Below are 20,460 nucleotides of genomic sequence, written 5' to 3'. Positions count from 1 at the left end.
TCAGTGTGTTTGATGTTTCTTTGCCACGTCGACACTAGTTATGTGTCGCTAATGGCCGATGCGATTGGCTGCTATCTGGTTTTTGTCGGTCAGCGCAAGTTTCTAAGAGATTCTCTGGACGTAATCACGACTGTACTTGGTCCGCGTTATAAAGATTATTACATGTATGGGATTCAAATGAAACCAGCATTTCAACTTAAATGCACTTTGTGTTTTAATGAGATAACATATTTAATTTGACTCTCTTTCAGCAGCCTTGTCAGTTATAGACCTGTACATTATTATTTAACGTATAGCCATAAATGCAATAGTACTAATGACTTGCATAATATATTTCGGCGTTTCGATTTTCGGTCTTTGTTTTCTCATTTTCGGTTCCAGCCTAGAATTTTCATTTCGGTGCATCCCTAGTAGAAACACAGCCGTGTGAATCATATGGAACACCTCGTGCGCGCGAACACGCAGAACGTCTGTGTTCATCAGGCAAACTTGTGCTGGGCCTCGTCTTCTAAGCACCAGCTGATCAGTGTGATTAAGGCCAGCTCATGGCGACAGCATGGTGATATCATATCTGACAAACGTTTGTCAGCAGGAGGAAATTGTGTATTTGGTTTGAAGAGTCAACGAAGAAACAAGTGATTGCGTTTCCGTCAGTAGAACTTATCGTCGATGCGGAAGTGTGGCCGTGTGACATCGTCAGGGTTGAGGAAAACAGAAATGGACTTCCCAGGGTTCTCAGTGACCAGTTGCTGCAGCCGCTGTGCCAGCTTGTCCTCTGACGGGGAAATTATGCCGTTAGCCGGGTGGTGCCCGGGCGAGCCGTGGCCGTTGCTGCCGGCCGTCAGCTCCTTCTTCAGCTGACCCGCCTGCTGGGCCTGGTCCAGGGCGGCCCGCAGGTGCTCGCTGGGATCCGAGCGCACGTGGGCCAGTTTCCTAGCGACGAGCAGCGCCTGGCTGTCGCTCAGGTGCTCCAACATGTTGCACTGGGGGAGGAAATAGTTGGGACAGTTTTTACCCAGGATGCAGTGGGCCAGGTCGTCCAGGAGACCCAAGAGGAGGCGACCGGGCGTGTCAGCTTCGGGGGAGGACAGGTAGGCTGCGGGGAGGCGGTCGCAGGCCCAGAAGAGCAGAGTTCGGAGGTGGTAGAGGCTGAGGCCGGTTCGGGGGCGAGCCAGGATGCGGGAAAGGACCGCTTTGGCTGCTTGGAAGGCCTGAGCGATGGGAAAGGGGATGCACTTCTTCAGCTGGACCTGGTTACAGAAAAACAGAGGAGCAAAGGGTGGAATAAGAGGACATAAATGCATTACTCTGCATATAATCCAGAGTCCAATCAGAACCCTTTCAAACCCCCAGACCTAAAGCGGAATTGAATAAAGCTGAATAAACCTGTTTTCCATGTAAACCCAACTTTCCAAATACTATTTTCATGTAAACACAAAGCAGAACACGTTAATTTCACTGACACTGTCCACCTGTGTCTGCTTTTACACACTCCCCTGATTGGCTTCTTTGTTTTTCTGCTTTCTAACGGCTTCGTTACCTCACTGCGTGAAAACGCCAGCCTCCACTCCCGGTCGGGGCGACCACCTAACGGTGAGCAGCAGGGCAGCAGGTAGAAGCCAGATATGGCCTCCTCCTCTGTGATTTTACCATCCCAGAAGTGGTTGGCTGTGAGCCAGCCCTGAGCCACAGCGGGCCAGCCTCGGAACGACACCACCGGCAGCAGGTCGTAAAGCACCCGGCTGGAGCCCGCCTGCACGGGGGTGGGGGCGGGGGGGGGATCCGCAAGGTTTAGGTCACACATCAAACTAAACAGTTCAAAGTGTTTAGATTGTTCCAGCTGTACCTGTAGGATGATGGTAGTGAGGGGTCCGTTCCTCTGCAGGCGCTCTGGGGTGGGGATGCCCCTCTGGGGGCTACGCCTCAGCTCCTCCACAGCTGCACTCACAACATTCCAGAACCAGTCGGCCACTAAGCTGGGAGAGAAGTAGCATCCGTCCAGAGGAGGAGATGCCAGAAAAGGGGTGGAGCCTTTACCTGGGCAAAAAGAGGGAGGGATCACATATTTCAGCTCCTAGCAAACAAAGCCCACATTTACCTAACTCACCCTCTTCCTCCTCCTCCTCCTCTTCCTCCTCAGTGGGGAGGTCGTTCTCATCCTGGCAGCAGATGCCCCAGCGGGACAGGATGTTGGAGTCACAGAGCCGCAGGCTGAGCCATGAGTGGCAGGGAGGGGAGTGCCTCATGTCCAGGGTGACCGGCTGGTTGCGGTCGTGCAGCTTCAGGGCCGGCACCAGCAGAGTAAAGTCCAGGTCAAAGTCGGCCCCCTTAGCGTAGTCCCCCAAGTCCTCAGGGTTGAGGTCCAGGACTCCCTCTCGAGCCCCACCCGACAGCAGCAGGTACTCGTTGGCCACAGGGAGGCGCTGGTCCACCTTCTGTACCAAGCCTAAGTGAGGGAAACACAAAACATGGTATTTAAATGTGCAGAAACAAAACAAGTAGGTTTAATATGGAAACAAGTAGGTTTAATAATAATAATAATAATATTAATAATAATATATATATACACACACAGGGTTCTCACCAGGAATTGTTCACAGCGTAAGGGGATTGCGTGGCATAACAAATTTTGAAATTTATAACACTGAGGGCCAAATTTTGTGAAGTTTGTTTTTTTAAATCTTTGTTACTGCCTTACTTTAAAGCCAAATTGTATTTGTTGAATTGATGAAGGGTCATGATGAATAGAGTTACTCATGCTTGGTGAAGATCCGCCAATACTCACAGACACTGTATAGACAAGAAATTAAGTTTTATTCAAAAGACTAATTCGAAGATGTGCTTTCCAAATTTAAATGAGGTATTATGTGGGATTCTGATGGTGAAGGTGAAGATAGAAGCATCTGAGCAAATCGCCTGTATTAAAAAGACGGTGCAGCTGACGTGTTTCTCGGTTATGCAGAAAAAAACAACTACAATTACTACAATGGTACCAATTCAAAAAGGAAAAAACAACAGAAAAGCCCCTTATGCTGGTTGAAACACAGCGTAGGGGGCGACATCACAACGTAGGGGATCAAAATCACACCGTAGGGGTTTATATATATATATATATTTTTTTTTTTTTTTTTTTTTCTCAGGATGCATTAAGGCCAGTGGTTTCAAGTCTGCTTGCAAACGGGGATCACTGAACAAATGCAAACACACCCTGTAGCAGTTTATGCACCGTCTGAACATGAACGCCCTCCGGTAGTGTCAAATGAATTGCATTCTGGGTAGGAAACTGACAACCCTGCAAAGATAAAAGTAAATATGCAGGTGGATGAAAGCTGTGGATTTACTTGTGGAGGAACGGATTCACAAAAACATCAGACGGGGCAGCAAGACCTAAATATCCATTTGTATCCTTGTAAGTTAAAAGCAACAGTTATTTAATGCAGCTGTATGATTGTGAACAATAAAAATAAATATATGTAGTCATTCATGATGAACTTAAAGCAAAAACCTTCAAACTGTGATGGTTTGTTGCCCCAAGCTGTTCCTAGCCAACCAAGGAAGTGGGATTTTGTCTTCTTCGTGCATAATTATTTTCTATCCAGTGTTTGATTTGAGGAACAGCTCCCCAAACAGTCTGCTCTTGGTACTGCAGGTTAAGAATGTGTGCAACGGTTTAAAGCCTGTAAAGAAGAACGAAACCCCAAATCACTTTTTTCTGTTGAAAGCAATTTATTTGGTAGTGTTTTTGATTGATTATTGTCCAACTCTTGACATTTTAGTCAAAGTATTTCAATTTGTCAAATGTTGTCAAAAACACGGCCCTCTATGGGTTGAAACTAGGCTATAACAATCAAATTTTGCCATTGGCTGAGAATGTTGGTTTGTGACATTTTGGTGGCTTCTTACATAATGAACCAGCAGTGTTAGCCCCACCCCCTCTATAAAAACTAGCAACTGTGGAATGAGGCTGTGGTCAAAATCACATACTAACGTACTACTCATCCCAAGTCTGACATCAAAATGAGTATGTAGTGAATTCACATTAAATAGTATGGAAAGACCGAGTACGCAAGAAATATGAAAATGTATACTATATCGGGACATTTTTTAAGTATGCACGGTAAGCACCCTAGTCATACTTAACCACCCCATGATGCATTGCAAGCGGAACATAAAATCGTCCTCGGACCGGCTTCAAGCTAAAAGTCAAACATCCCCTTTTCAAAACAAAAGCATTTCTTCTTGTCTTCCATTAGTTTTTTTAACGCTTTTGTAAATAAATAGGGCTCCTGTTTTGAAGTTAACCGGAAGTTTGGTCAGTAGCACAATGGCGGGTCTCCAAAAATCTCCAAAATGTCGGCATGAAATGTTTTTTTCGCAAGTTTTATAGATCAAATGACCACATGTTGATATTCTACTTGGTCACTTTCTTGCTTGAAATGCTTTCAGAACTTTTAAAAGTGGTGAATTAATTGAGATATTTAGCTTCAGTGTGCCTCTGGTGTTTGTCATAGGTTTGAAATGGATCTTGGAAGTATACTGTTCTTCAGTGGGAACGGTCATCAATGATATCCTCCTAACCATACTTACAATATATAGTAAACAGTACATACTCACTGAGTGTGTAGTGTATAGTGCGATAGTACAGTACGCAATTTTGAACACAGCCCGAGTAAGAATTGAGTAGCTAGTTAGCATAGCATAGATTGTTCATTGGAGATTTTATACTATAGAATGAGCATGTTTTAACTGCTCCAAGAGCCATTTTCAGCAAACACCTAAGGGGTTTAGTAACTCAAGCTACTAAAATAGCTCCAGCTACAGTATGTTAGCTCAGCAGCTACATGATTAGCAGTTGTATGGTAGGAACAGGGTTAAATAAGTTACATGGGCACTTTAAATAAGACTCAGATAAACAAAGGTTGTTGTTTTTTTTTGTAAAATAAAAGCCAATGTTGCAGAAACAAGGAAAATCACTGCAAGAAAATAAAAATGTTTTGATTGGTTTTCGACTACAATTTGAGAACATGGGCATCTTAAAAGGAAAGCTGGCTGATGATTTTATCAGGATACCAATTACATTTTGTGCCTGGGTGTACCATAATTACCCACAGTGTAACTCTTTCCACTCCTATCTGAGCAGTTTATATGAGAGGAGCTCTAAGCCTTCAAATCCCTTTACGGCTACTTAGCTGTGGAGTATACTCTGCAGACGGAGCTCGTGGGAGCAGCAGTCCCTGAATCAAGTCGATTATGGTTTAAAGTCTTGGCTGATGGTAAAATGGTAGAAGCTAAAGGTCCAAAACAGCAGGTAGAGAAACCTTGAAGTAAAGTGTTTATCCCTGTGGGGCCTTCAAGCAGCTGCAGGGGACAGAAACGCAGGCACCAGACCAAACAGGCTGGCTATGGCTGAAGGCCCAAAGCTCCTCATTTAATCTGTGTGATGCTGCTTCAGGAGCTCCCTACACCCAAACACGACGCCATGTGATGTTCTTACCCAAAATGCCTTCAGTTTCACCATTAAATCGACTATTTTTTTTTGAAGAAAGTAAACAAATTAAAACCAAAAAGTGTGGATTATTCTTGAATGTAGCATCTGCACAGCAAGCTACGAGCAGTACTGCCATGAAATGAGTGGAAAAAAACAAACAGAGACAGAGAAATATTGAGTATGAGTCAAAGCAAATGTGCTGACGGGGTTTCCAGTGCTTTGGGAAAATAAGAGCGCCTCATTTGATGCCGCCACTGGGAGAGCAATCAATGAGAAGGCGGGAGAGAAGTGGGAGACAGCTCGTCTCTGGATGTTGAGATATTGCTGCGCAATCACCTCAGGCTTCATTTCCTGAGCAGAAGGGGGAAAAAAACAAGTTTTTGCTGCAGAAAAGCCTGCCAATGGCTTTTATTCAGAACAGCCCACTCACAGCAAGTCGGAGGAAAGATGGTGAATTGTCGAAATTGTTAATTTGATTGGAAAAATGACATGCAATTTCAAAACGTGTGAATTAAGATCAGCGTAGAACTGAGCATGATTCAAATGTAAAATACAGGTGCTAGTAGTGCTTTTATCATGCTATGTATTTAACAACAAACAAGATTTGAATTTGATGTAACTGGATGTATCTTTAAAACAACTATAGACTTTTTGTAGACAAACTTTAAGCATGACATGACAACCTCAAAACAGTTCTAGATTTAAAAGTAAAAATGGCAGCGAATACAATAATCAATATGTAAATTACCTAATAGTTTAGTTGTAGAGCAGTTGTAGTTGTAGAGTTGTCTGAGGTCTTGGCGTGACACCATCACTTATACTGCTGCTCTGAGCAGCATCCCACCCTGGTTGCCTGTATTTACATGCAACCGAAGCTCTTCGTTGGAACAGATTTTTTCAGGCTACAGAATTTGTTTATCAAATTTTTGTAAACAAAAGAGGTTTAAATCGACTTTTACTGATTTTTAGAGAAACCCAAAGCAGCACAAGTTGTCATTTTGACTGAAAAAGCTGCTAAATGATCCTGAATGCTTCTCCTCCTATAGAACGTCATCAATGACGTTATTTCAACATGGCAGTGCACAGGCTCGAAAATGGTAAACTAGTCCCATTTTAAAAAGTTTATAAAACAAATATGGTGCAAAATATTATATTTTGTTAGGCATAGATCTTCTAATAAAGGACATTTCAAATGTTTTAGGCCACATTTGTAAAAACAGTGGATGATCCCTTTAACAAGAGAATTGAGGTGAGAATAACTAACACTAACCTGTGGGGAAATCACATTTTTCCTTCGTGGTCTAGCTACATAGACAGGATTGAAGACCATTTTAAATGTATGGTAGTTGAAATCAGTGTTTTCCAACCAGGGGTACGCGTACCATTAGAGGTACGTGAGCACATTGCAGGGGGCACGTGGAAAAATTAAGAATTTATTTCCAAGATAATAAAAATATTCTCAGTCATTTCACAAGTCCGTCAATAAAATGGTAAGGTATGACTTGTTTTTAAAATTCAAATGCCTGTTTAAAGGGGACGTATTCAAAGAAGCTCATTTTGTGGTAAATGTCAAAAGTTAAATATAACCTCAGGCAGGTTAATTATTTGTTTTGTATTTATTTATTTATATGACTTATTTTTATTTGTTCATATTTTTTTTCTAATTTCAACTTTATTATTTTTATTATTACAATACAATCTTAATAATACAATTGTTTACTATAATATTATTTCTTATATTTATCATTTTTATTGCCTTGAAGGCAACATCATTTTATGTTTAATTTGAGTTAAATAAGAAGATAACGCCTGAATGTTAATTGTTCAATTAAAGAAGATGAAATAAAATGACTTGCGTTGAATATTCAGTTGTGTTATGTTCTACTTTTGGAGAATCATGAACACGTATGAGTGAGAGGGTACTCATGGTATGACAAAAAGGCTCAAGGGGGTACACAAGACAAGAAAGGTGGGGAACCACTGGTTTCAAAAATATGATAATTGATGAATGAACCATTGTTCAACTAATTCAGTTGTAGACATCGCAGCCTCCCCAAATACATAAAGTCAATGAAACGACATAATACTTGCAGGGCTCACAGTTTTATTGTGCCTTTACCGCATGGTGGCAGTTATTCATTTTTTATAGTTTGTGGCCACAAAATACTAATTAATAATATTAATATCATTCCCGGTGGTTAGCGTGACTAGTTGCTGCGGCGACGGCATATGCAGTCAAAGAGGACCAGTCAATTTTTTGACATACTGTTTAAAAAAAAAAAAGAAAATGAATCTTGCTGGAACTATTACTAAGAATAGCTAATTGATGACAAAACAAAATAATTGAATAAGTCTGTCTTTATTCTTATTAAACAATGAAGGATTGTGTGTTATGTGGGATCCATACACTCTCCATCCATGTGGTGTTTGGTGTTAAACATTAAGCTGACAGTTAAGTTTGTTCTTTTCATGCCGTCAGACTTCCACTGGCAAGATAGTCTCAGAGCAGCAGTGATGCTACAGATAAGAACCATGTTGTTCCTTAAGGGCACCTTGGTGCACTGGCTGTAAAAAATTAGGTGTGTGCAAATGATGTTTACTGCTTGTACCTCAATGCCAGCTCTTTGTGATCAGTGCCCCAAAACTGGCATTTCTCTTAGCCTAGCCCGGCTTTCTAAGGCAAGGATTGATTCAGTGATGCTGAATGGAGCTTTAAACTGAATAGACCACTGAGTAACTAAGATGTGAGAGTGTGTGAGAGTGTGTGTGGAGGTGTTAAACAGACTGAGAGTGATGACAGACACTGTGGTAAACCACCTGCAGAGGGTGGCAACGACAGAAGCTGCTGCATCCTCACGCTGCCTTTGCTACAGTGTGATAGCAGCGTGGTTCACTAAATGACAGGCAATTACCGCGCCAAGAGGACAAAGTCAGTGCAGTCTGACAGTTAAGGACTGATTGCTGCGTGATTTGTTCACTCCCTTCTCTGTGTTCTGTAATCTCCGCCTTCGCTTTGATTGCAGCAGGTAACAGTGCTTCACACTGGTATCTTGTGCCACACAGGAAAGGGAACGATGCATTGATTAGCGGGGCCAGCAATCACAGACAGCTGTGTCTGCTCCACATTAATATCAAATGCATAAACTGATCAAATTACTAACGTGGACACTTAACTGTAAGTAAATCAATATAATAATCGGCATGTGAATGAGGCTCAAACATTTTAAGCTGTGTATAAAATAATTTTGCTGAATTAAATTCATTTCATGATTACACATTTCTTAATGCAGTCCAAGTATGATCTGTTGATTTTATTCTCCATTTATTACTAGGAACACAGAGCCCCCCCCCCCTTTTCTCTTTCAACCGATACGTTTTTTTTTTTTGTTTGTTTTTTTTTATGGGGGGGTTTTAACATATTATTCCAAATTGAAATACTCTTAAGGGAAACTCAACTTCCAAAACTTTTTGTTTTCTGCAGAAAAAAAATCTGATTGATACCATTATCGATCCGATATCAGCGCGACTCATACATGCTTCTATTACTTATTTTGTAGTGCGTAATGTTAGTGATATTACCTAAACAGAGAACAACAGTCACCAACATAAAAACAAACAATAATAAATTAAATATATATTAGATTTTAGATGCAGTCTGATAGATTACAAAACTCTTGATTCATCGTACTTTATTTGTTTTATTACGAATATCGGACACCCTTAATTTCAAGGTTTGGATTATGAGAAAACCATCTCTAATTAGCAATTATAAGAGCCTTTGTTTGGGGTTTGTGGTCAAAGTGTCCTTTTTAATGAATTTTCCCACAAACTCCAAAACTCCAGACAGCTGCACTATGTTTACAGTGTTATCAGATGTCAGCTCTTAGCCCAGTAACTCCTTTCTTTCTGCCAGTGGATAACTTAAAGTGTGATTATGAGAGAGAGAGAGAGAAAAACAGCGGGTAAGAGAGAGAGAATGTCAGCTACTTTTATTACATCAAGCAGGGTGGCAGATAATGTCAGGCAATGTCAAAACACTTTGTATTTAACGTGACAAATTAAACAAGACAGTAAATGAACGATCATGGAAGACAAAGGCTGATGTGTTGTGATGTCCGCAGCCATCTTCCTTTGTGAGTTACTCTGCTGCATTTCAATCCTAGAGACTCGCCGCTGTGAGCTTTCCTATAGCGGAGGATGAGACGAGGTGCATTTGTATTAGTTTGCAAGTAGCTGTGCCAGACGTGTGGTGCAATAAAAGTCACTGGGAACTTTCATTATGCGATGCAATCTCTGATATGAACGGGAAAAAAAATAAGCCGCGGTAATTAAATGCAAATATTTTTATGTTTTCTGAGCCTACAGCTTTCATCACTGAAAGAAAGACTGAGACTTACTAATCCTTCAATTCTTCACAGAGGAGGTTTTTCTTTGCAAAAGCATTTGTTTGATTGTAAAAGATTCCATCTTTAAACATTAGGGAGGCCTTTGTTCTACATCTTCTGCAAAAGATGATTAACTGTTTTGATATAGAAAGAGGCTCCTAAACTTCAATTGAAACAGACTCTCTCACTATCACACTGTGTACTGTTTATCCACCAGATCTGGCATTTAGATTTACATAATATAACTGTGAAACATGGGTCTGAGTTGGCACTTGGTCACTTAAAATGTGACCTCAACGATTGGATTACACTTCATACGTAATGTGTCCTTGGGGACGTGCACTTTTCAATCTCTAGTCAATCATCCAAAACACATTTCCAACTGTGTGGAAATGGGATTTAACACATGAGGGCCGATGCGTCTCGCAGAGCAGAGCTCTGCTAGGCTGATGTACACTTTGAGCCGTCCTTTGCATCGTCAATACAGCCACACACCATTGAGCAACCTCTAGTCTCACCAAATAGAAATATAGTGATATTATGAAATATGTCTTATAGTCAAGTAATGTTGAAAATCTCAATCCCCACCTGTCGTGTCGTCATCCTTTCCTCCTTCATTATTCTCTCCTGCTTATTGTAAACTTTTGGCTCAAGTTTCAACCGAAAGGAAACTTGAGTGCTGACCACATTCTCTGTCTACGCTTGTAATTGTCCAGCCAGAATGTAGACAGAACCAAGTGGTTAAAGTGAGAAAAATAGAGTTGAAGAGAAATGCTGGTGTAAGAGCTTTGTGGAAAAGAAGCAAGTGAAGATCAATGTAAGGAAGCCGGAAAAACTTTGCTTTTCTGAAAACGAGTGTTTCAAAGATCACGAGTTTCCATACGAACTGTAAAACCATTCATTTCGACGGATAAATAATGAGAAGATGAACTCCTGTATCGACTCATTTCATCTCACGCCCAAAACTCTAGAAACACTGAAGTAAGCAGACCTCACGGCTCTTTACACATCTGTCAGAGACACACAGGCATGTGTGGGGCTTTGGGATAGCGTACGTTGTGACATATCTTAGAATATGTTTGCTTTGCACAAATAGCTTTGTCACACTTGAAAGCACACACTCACTCCCTCTCTCCCTTCACTTTTATCTTCATAGTGTCAGAAGCAGTAGGACGTTTATTGAAAGATTGTTTCTATATCACATTATAGCGACGACCCACTCTTATCCTTATGTGTCCTGTCCTTCCAAACTCCTTAACTCTCATTTCCCCCCTTATTCAGGTGTACCAGTGCCCTTTCTTTTTATATCAATCCCTCAAATAAAGTCTGGCATATTCTTCCTTAACAGGAGGGCTGGTGATGTTCACAGTTAATTGCACTACATTAATGGTCCATTCACACCGACGAATCCCAGAGCAGTTAAAAAGAATTTGTTGGCTCGGATAGTCCACCTTGTTTGGGCAGTGTGAACACGCAAACAAAGTCTAGGGAGGATGAAACAAACAAATTCTAGAGCGATTGTTTCTGTCGGTCTCGGAGCATTTCCAATAGAAGCCTTTTCGCGATTAGGTGCGCAGTGAACACAATCGCTCTCAAAGCCAATCAAAGACAGGAAGTATCAGCGATGACGTAGAGTGCACAACATTGTGAGTGGTCAGCAGAGCTAGTTTTCAAACCATTAAAAGTATGGAAAGTTGTTGCTGTTCCATTGTTGAATGTGGTGAAAGAACAAACGTAGGAGGCAGAAGTTTCTGCGCATTTTTAAGCACTTGCTTTGACCTATTGTTGAGAGCCTCATCTTTGGGTTTCCATTTTTCTGCCGAGAGAAGTCTCTACTCCAGTAACGGCCCCATAAGCCGTTAGCTCCTGCAACTGCACCAGAGGCTGTTTGGAGCAGATCAGAAGTTGCGCTCTGAACGCAAATCGAGCCAGACCAAGGTGGTAAAATTATCACCTGTTCTCCACCCATTCGGACCTAGTCCGGGACTAAATCTGTGTGAAATAACCTTAAGTGTTACCCTATGACGTCATTTGGTGACATGGGAAAATCTAATAAAAAAAAGAAGTCAGCCAGACCCTCTGTCAGCATCAGTAAGCAAAGAGCAACACCTGCCTGTAGAGGTTTGTTTTTTTCTTAATGATGCACATCGTCTTTTAGTGCACCACACTGTTTACTCAGGAAGCTGCGTAAATATGTCTTGGATCTTTGAAGCACTAAAAAAAAAATTAATAGCTGTCCTTGTTGAGTGTGAAATCCATTTTCTATTTTCATTTCCAATGCACGATGAGGACCTCTGCTTTGGTATCCATACACATACCAAACATCCCTGTACCTGCTTTAAACAGGACATCATTACTCTCCTCTGTCAAGGAGACTGTGCCTTTTCATGCTTTGAGAACTATACACAACTCAAATTCAACAAACTCTTTTTGTTGAGGCAAGCCAAGAAAACCAATTAAAACATAACGCTTCATATCCTGGATCCCATTTCCTGCACACACTGTGGGTGACACAGGGAGATGGGAGAGGACAGCTGGGAGGGGAGGAGTGCCACCTATTGGACGAACAAGCACACTTCACTTTTAGTCGCCTCAGCAAAGAAAACCCAAGAGCAGACAATTGGATCCCTTTGGTAAAGCATCAAACTGTTATACAAACCCGATAGCTGAAATAGCGTATGCATGGTAAATGTAAGCACTGCTTCAAAACAGAACGACTGAGTGAGGAGGAATGCATTTTATTTTAATAAATCAAACTGTCTAGGAGCAAACGTGATTTTATAAGGCTTCTTCAACACAGGACTGGAATAAAAACACCAACTACTGAGTTTAACACAACAAAATCACACTTTTTTTTTTTTTTATAGAGAACCGTTGTTTATTATTCCCATATTGGCTGGATTTGGCTTGAGATTTATCACATGACAAAGATGCTCACAGTAATAAAGCTCAGGGGAGTGTGAAGACCCAAACAACACCTCAAACTGCTCATTATCATCCATTTCTTTGTAGGGTAAGGGTTGTTGTTTTTTCTCAGTAAAATACAAATAAATGGCTTCATCCTGCCAAGAAACAAAGGTTGAAAAGAAACGTTTGGGAACAAAGGTTTTCTGTTGCACCATAAAAACATGGACGAGGAGCTGTTGTTTGAAAGAGCTCAATTGGCCCGTGTCCAAATTCAGTGTCGTACCACACAAACGTGTGCACATAAACTCTCACACTCTTAAAGCCTCTGGAAAGACCAGCAGACATATGAGGAATCAGGGACCAATAACATTAATAAACCCTTTGAATTAAGAGCGCGGGGTCTTAAAGTGGACATCCCGTTAGTTGTAGTAAAACAGAGCACAAGTCGGCAACAGAATCAAAGCAATGACTTGCCAGTTGATGCTGGGATTGTACTGGCCTCTGTCCAGGTGACAATGTTTTCAGCTAAAATGTGCTCCCAAGTATTGTGATAAAATTCAATGTGGACAAAAAGCATATCGTCCTAGCCCTATCATTTACACATGAATATCCTCACATTGATCACACTTTAATCTTTATCATTACATGTGATGTCAGACAGGGCCATAATCTGTTAACGTGCATCAACACAAAAAACTCTCTGGAAAGTCGGAGTGCGACTATATATCGCGATATTTTTTCGCACGATCGATTATCGATATGCTCACACAAAGTATCAATTTTTTTATATTTTTTATTTTATTTAGTAACCAATATATTGTTTACTGGAATATTGCACTATAATGGTGTCACTGGTAAGAAATACCCTATTTTTTGTTTACACAAAGCACTATTGGAGATACTTATTCGTTTACATTGGTATGTTGACTTTTATTTACAGAAATGTTGCACTAAAATAGTGTCACTGTTCATAGAACACTTTTTCCATTTATTGTCTTTCAGAGATATAAAATAAAAAATTTATATTTTCACCTAGGCTTTTTTTCTTGTTATGTCAGATTATCGTAGATTGATTTCTGACTAATATATAGATAGTATCGTCATATTGTGAGATAATCGTTATCGTGAGCTTTGTATCGCGGGTCGTGAGGTACCCAGAGGTTCCCACCCCTACTGGAAAGACGCAGACTTACCGAGCATGTTGAAGATGAAATCCTTGGCCGTGTGGACTTCTAAGGCCGTCTGGTCTCCAAACTCCCCCTGCTCGAGCATCACCAGCTCCGACACCTGCGCCGACAGCTGCTCCAGGGCGGCCCCTGACCGGAAGTCCACCTCCGACAGCTTCTTGGCAGGGGCCGGCAAACGGGGAGCCACCGCACTCATCAGGGACTCCATCTGTACAAGCCTGCAGAATGACAGGTACGACACACGAGTCAGAACAGGGATTCCTCAGGGCTGCAGAGATGGGACTCTACCACCAACTGAGGGTTCATCAGTAGCTGTCAACTAAATACAGGCCTGTTTGAGTTGGTTTCAGTCGTGTGTATGTTTAATCAGATTCAGTACTACTGAGCCTTTGTGTTTTCACTTCTGCACAGTACTCGCTTTGTTTTTTTTCCCAATCCTCCAGTGAATCACAAGACTTTGAGAAGCAAAACTCAGAGAATAATACGACATAAGGGAATAAGTGAGTAGGTCACTTTCTCCTCAAATACAGATCTGTCTTTCTCTACATGTAAACTGTTGAGCAACAAAGACATCTATCAGTCTTTGTAGAGGGAAATGCTGACGAGGCTGAAGTTTGACAGTTGCATATTGTGTTCGGGCAGTGAAAGGCTTACCCAAAGTCCATGTTATGCACAAGCCCGGGGGCCTAAAAAGCCATTTAAAAACAAACCACTGTGAACTAGAATAGGAACATAAAGAACAAACACAACATGATGCAAGAAAAACACCTAATTTGTTCCACAAGTAATTAAAAAAAGAAAAAAGGTGTAAAATTATCACAGATGGACATATACTTGAAATTGGGAGTGTGACGATATCTCGATATTTTTTCACACGATCGATTACTAATATGTTCGCACTATCGATTTTATTTTTTGGGGGGGGGTTAAGATTTGTTTTATTATTTTCAAAACCTTTTCAGCTTTTTCACTAAAATGTGCAGGTACGTATTCACAGAGTTTTTTTCACTGTTTGTCGAAGGAACCAATATATTGTTGACTGGAATATTGCACTATAATGGTGTCACTGGTAAAAAATAACCTATTTTTTGTTTACAGAAAACACTATTGGAGACACTTATTCGTTTACATTGGTATGTTGATACGTATTTATAGAAATGTTGCACTAAAATAGTGCCACTGTTCATAGAACACTTTCAATGTATTGTCTTTCAGAAATATAAAATAAAAAGTTCATTTTTTCACTTCATTTTTTTTTTTCTTTCTTATATCATAGATTATCGTAGATTGATTTCTGACCAATATATCGATAATCGCAGTATCGTCATATCGTGAGATAATCGTTAATGTGAGTTTTGTATCGTATCGTGAGGTACCCAGAGGTTCCCACCCCTACTGGAAATTACAGGCAAACACACACTAACCTCAAGTGAACTTTTAGGTATTGGACAAAAATGAGCAAAAGAATAAGTAATGGACACAAAAACCCAACAAGAGCATAAAGTGCAATATTTTCATTAGGGGCACATTTGAGATGTTAAAAATGATGGAATTTAAAGGTTGAAGTAGCTCACTTAAGGTTCCATGTTAGCTGAGCTGCATGTGGTAAGGGAGTGGAGTGGACAACTTGAAAGTTGGTCACAGCCGTCGCACACTGAGGTACAACTCAATGGTTCCTGTTCTAATACCTAAAGTCCTTCATTGCCTTTTTAAAAATTGACATCAAAAGCTTGTTCTCGGGTTTCCATGGATACGGTTGATGATATCGGAGTGAAAAGGAAAATAATTTTTCTGCTTTATTAAGCAACACACACTTGATATTTTAATGTGTACATTTTTTCCTGAAAACAATATGTTAAAAAGTATCAGGCCCAGACATATTTTCCCCCATATGTCCCCCCAATGAAAATTTCACCCATGAATCCTACACTAATTCAAATACAGTTTCAATGTCATTACTACAACTTTTTCATTTCCGATATGATACCAATATTGCAGCCTTGCATATCGTCCAATACCGATATCTGCATGAATCACACACTTTTTTTTCTCTCTCTCTCTCTTTTCTTGAATAAAATAAAAATAATAATTACTTATTTAGTAGTGTGGCATGTTAGAAAAGGCTTGATCAAGTGATGTTACTCAAACAGACCAACACCAACAGTAGGTATGAGAAAAACTGAACCATTTATTATTAACCAATTGTTACATAATATCTACAGTATTCTACAATTGAACAAAAAATAAATTAAAAATTAATTAAAAAAAAAAAAAAAAAAAAAAAAAACGAAATCCGAATACTTTAGTCTGATATCCGATATTTGTTTTCAGGCTAATATCGGACCGATATCTGATATCGATATCAGATCGGAACACCCCTATTAATAATATGTGACATTGGAGTCACATATACAAGGTGATGCATGATGGGAATAGTCAACAGATCATACAAAGATGTAATATGTAATATAAATATGGAGTTATTTGAAATAAATAAGATTAATAATTTTTTATCTTTAATTTTTAATTTCAACAATTATAATTGTTTTTATTGTGAAATGACATCTTAGTACTCGGCGTGACTTTTTAAATATCTCTAAAATGTGTATGCTTGCAAAGTAAAGAAACTATTAAAGCAATAGTTTATAATTGCTGAAAATGAAAATAGATGTATTTAGAGAGCTAATAAGCAGGTAGAAATCACTAGCAGAGCCCTGAGCCATGTCAATATTTCCCAGATGCACGGTTGCTAATAAGCTAAGCGCAGCGATGTGGCATCAGGGTAAACAACACAGTGGGTACACTCATGCACTGAGGTTAGACAAACACAACAATAACGAGTCCCAACATGTAATGCACAGTTGGTTTGTTCCCCAGAGTGACAGATATTCAGGCTATGGGCATCAGCAATACTTTCCTTTCAGAACAAGCTAATAGTTGTACTTGGTTGAAAAGTTTTAGTTATTTTTAGTGTGATTTTTACAACCTGGGAGATGTTTCCATGTCTGTAAAATGAACATATTTAGTGACTTGTGGCTTTTTTTAGGCTTAGTAAACCACTTTGTTATTTTATATGTCAAAATATACAGTATTAGTGGTCAGTTTTATGTATATTTAATTTAGATTCATCGACAAAAGTCAAGTTTGCTTATAGTCATTTTAATTCAGTTCATAAAAACAACTTTATTTTTGTTCAAGAAGGTTAAAGCAAGAAAATGTAAGTATAAATACTGACATAACTACACTAATCAATACATTTCAAGAATGGTTTAAATTTAACAAACTTCAAATACGATTTAACGGCCTAAACTTAAAAAAAGGAAATGTAGATATAAACTAAATGAACTTTAAAATCACAGCATATTTAAAGATAAAAATGACGTTTTCTAAATACTGTATTAATAATTAGGGATGTCCCAATACAACTTTTTCATTTACGATATAATACCAATATTGCAGCCTTGCGTTTCGGCCGATACCAACATTGATCCTATATCGGCATGAGTCATACATACTTTTATTACTTTTTTCTTTAATAAAACAATAACTAATTTTGTAGTGTGGAATGTTACAAAACGCTTGATCAAGTGATGTTACTCAAACAGAACACAATAGTCAGCAACAATAGGTATGAGAAAAACTGACCCATTTATTATGAACTGCTTGGTTACATACATTTTAGGCTGTTGCTATTGGTCGGGACCCGGACCTCAGAAAATCCTGACTATTGTTCCGGCACTTCGTGTGCGCATCCATCCGCATGCGCAGTAAGACAAATGCCGGTAGTTTCGTCACTGCCGGACCAGTGTCCGTCAGTTTATTTTAACCCTAACCAAGGAAATACGCTAATATATATATATTTATTTTTTTTTTCGTATATGTATTTTTAAAGGTGAGATTTGTCACGTTAAATATGTTAAAATGAAAAAAAAAAAAAAAAAAAAAAAACTATATATATATGTCAGAAATGGGATTCGCTGAAAGAAATATCATTGACTCTAACGTCTAACACGGTGGTAACACAGGGACATTACACTTATGTAAATAAACATCCGGCAGAACTGCACAGGCGCACAGGAAGTACCGGAACTATAGTCAGGATTGTCTGAGGTCCGGGTCCAGAACTCTAGACACTTCATACATTTTAACCTTCAACATAATATCTACAGTACTCTACAATTGAATAAAATAAACAAAAAAAAAAAAAAACAGAAATTTGAATTCGATATGCGTTTACAGTCTGATATCAAACCGATATCAATATTGGATCGGGACCCTATTAATAATATAATTTTTCATTTGCACATTTGTTGTTTTTCTTTCTGCTATTGTTTTTTTTTAACGAATGAATGTACTTTTTGCACTATAATCTTATGCTAGTATGCATTTCATTTGTGTTCTCACTCTCTGCTCTTATATTATGTTGCTGCAAATGGGAATTTCTAACATATTTGTTTACTTCACGGTTACCTAAAGGCCATGGTTAACTACTCCAAAAATAGCAAACATTAACAACACATTTATATTTCATGTAAAGAATTCTATTTAGTGAATACAAAATAATGAAAAAAAAAAAAACAGAGGTGATAGAGTGGAGTAAAGGGGGGCTTTTAAAGTGCACTGCCCTAAAACTCGTTGTGTTAACCCGGCCCTGTCTGTAAACTATTTATCAAACTAAAGTTGTATTTAAATGTGTTTTTCCGCATAAGCAGGGGTGCTAATGTGACAATATTAAGCCGGTGGGTGTTCAGTGTTCACATGTAAACATGAAAATGCACACCAAGTGTAACAAGTTACAAAGTAATAGTGTAAACAAAAGCTCAGCAGTGAACCAACATCAACTCTGCTCCACAGAACTGGGTCAATTAGCGACTAGCGGCTAAGCTAACAGCCCCGTAAATTAGCCACACACAAGTCACACTTTTAACAGCAGTTCATAACATACTTGATGGAAACTCAAAGGTTGGCCTGTGGACGACTGTAAACATGAATGGTTATGTCCCCCACTCTCCTTTTAGCAACACCGCTAACTTGCAGTGTTGGCACAGCGCCGAGCTGCACAGTCAGCAGCAGGGTGTTTTTTAATAGCTCAAAATAGCCTTATTAAATTAGCATGCTGCTAGCTAACGTCACGCTAAAAGGATAGCGAACTCTGTGCGGCCCACGCGCACACTTCAAACCACCAAGCTAGCAGGCGCATGCACCCACATCTGAGCTGGGCTCGGGTTAGCTTACAACTCGGGGGTTAGCGACCAGGCTAAAGGAGCCAGCACCCACCACCACCGCCGCGCACCGTGCGGGGCGACGGTGCGTGTTTCCGCGCTACCTTCTAGTCAGTGCCGTGCTTGTGATGCGTGCACATCCACCCACCGCTCTCAGCTGTCATCTCCAACAGGTCCTGGTCAACACCTTCCTCCCAGCACAGCACCAGCACCAGCGGGCACCACGCTCCTGCTCCTGCTCCCAGGATCCAGGGATTAGGACTCGGAGTGTGTGTGTGAGAGCGTGACACGCACGGCTCACTTTACTAAGACCACAGGAAGATCAGGAACACTAGGTTCTGATTAAAACCTCTCACCGTGCGTGCGCGTGCGTTGATCTAAATCTACTCCAAATGTAAATATACTCTATTCACTGTTTTATACAATATATATTCATCTCATTCTAACATATTTAAAACACTTTTTATTTTTTTTAAAATCCAGTTTATTTATTAACATCAGTGCAGTGACATTACATTAAGCTTGATTATCTAATAAAGCAGCTTTTCTCAAATGGGGGTACGTGTACCCCTAGAGGTACGCGATGGCACTACAGGGGGTACTAGAGAGCGAGAGAGGAAAATTAACAAATAAAGTGTCAGTCTTGGTCCCGTCCATGGCATTAGATCATTGTTTCCCAACCAGGGGTACGCGTACCCCTAGGGGTACATGAGCACATTGCAGGGGGTACGTGGAAAAATTAAGAATTTATTTCCAAGATAATAAAAAATATTCATTTCACAAGTTCGTCAATAAAATGGTTCGTGTGCGTGACTTGTTTTTAAAGTTTAAATGCCTGTTTAAAGGGGACATTTTGTGGTAAATGTCATAAAAATTATATATAACACAGGCAGGTTAATTATTTATTTGTATTTATTTATATAACTTATTTTTATTTATTATTATTTTTCTAATTTCAACTTCATTATTCTTCTTTATTAACAATATAATCATAATATATTAGTATTAATACTACAAATGTTTACTATAATATCATTTCTTATATTTATCATTTTTATTGCCTTGAAGGCAACTTCATTTTATGTTTATTTTGAGTTAAATAAGAAGATAATGCCTGAATATTAATTGTTCAGTTTAAGAAGATGAAATAAAATGACTTGGGTTAAATATTCAGTTGTTATGTTCACACGTATAAGTGAGGGGGTACTCATGATATGACAAAAAGGCTCAAGGGGTACACAAGACAAGAAAGGTTGGGAACCACTGCATTA

At 39.6% G+C, this 20,460-nt stretch overlaps 1 protein-coding gene across 3 annotated transcripts; it reads right to left on the bottom strand.

Annotated features, from left to right (window-relative positions):
• Nucleotides 1-189: 189 nt before the first annotated feature.
• On the bottom strand, nt 190-19,511 carry tmem102 (transmembrane protein 102). Of its 3 annotated transcripts, none has more exons than XM_028474493.1 (6): nt 19,294-19,511; nt 13,974-14,185; nt 2,108-2,446; nt 1,847-2,037; nt 1,541-1,753; nt 190-1,250 (listed from the first exon to the last, which is right to left on the bottom strand). In XM_028474493.1, the coding sequence occupies exons 2-6, from the start codon at nt 14,173-14,175 to the stop codon at nt 651-653; spliced, it is 1,545 nt and encodes a 514-aa protein (XP_028330294.1). In that variant the 5' UTR covers nt 14,176-14,185; nt 19,294-19,511; the 3' UTR covers nt 190-650. The 3 variants fall into 3 exon arrangements, with proteins under 3 accessions (XP_028330294.1, XP_028330291.1, XP_028330293.1); XM_028474490.1 differs by having other exon boundaries at nt 19,338-19,511; XM_028474492.1 differs by lacking the exon at nt 19,294-19,511 and adding an exon at nt 18,913-19,210.
• Nucleotides 19,512-20,460: the final 949 nt, after the last annotated feature.

The sequence above is a fragment of the Gouania willdenowi genome, chromosome 18 (assembly GCF_900634775.1).
Source record: "Gouania willdenowi chromosome 18, fGouWil2.1, whole genome shotgun sequence".
In the NCBI taxonomy this organism is placed as follows: domain Eukaryota; kingdom Metazoa; phylum Chordata; class Actinopteri; order Blenniiformes; family Gobiesocidae; genus Gouania; species Gouania willdenowi.
Note: the sequence above shows the minus strand (reverse complement) of the source record. Positions and strands in the feature narration are given on the sequence as shown.

What these genes read in the sequence shown, in the direction of transcription:
- tmem102 (XM_028474493.1), bottom strand. Translation starts at nt 14,175, where the DNA reads ATGGAGTCCCTGATGAGTGCGGTGGCTCCCCGTTTGCCGGCCCCTGCC. An exon ending in TCACTACCATCATCCTACAG is followed by an intron (nt 1,754 to 1,846) that starts GTACAGCTGGAA and finishes ACCCCCGTGCAG; the next exon opens with GCGGGCTCCAGCCGGGTGCT. An exon ending in TGGCGTTTTCACGCAGTGAG is followed by an intron (nt 1,251 to 1,540) that starts GTAACGAAGCCG and finishes TTCTGTAACCAG; the next exon opens with GTCCAGCTGAAGAAGTGCAT.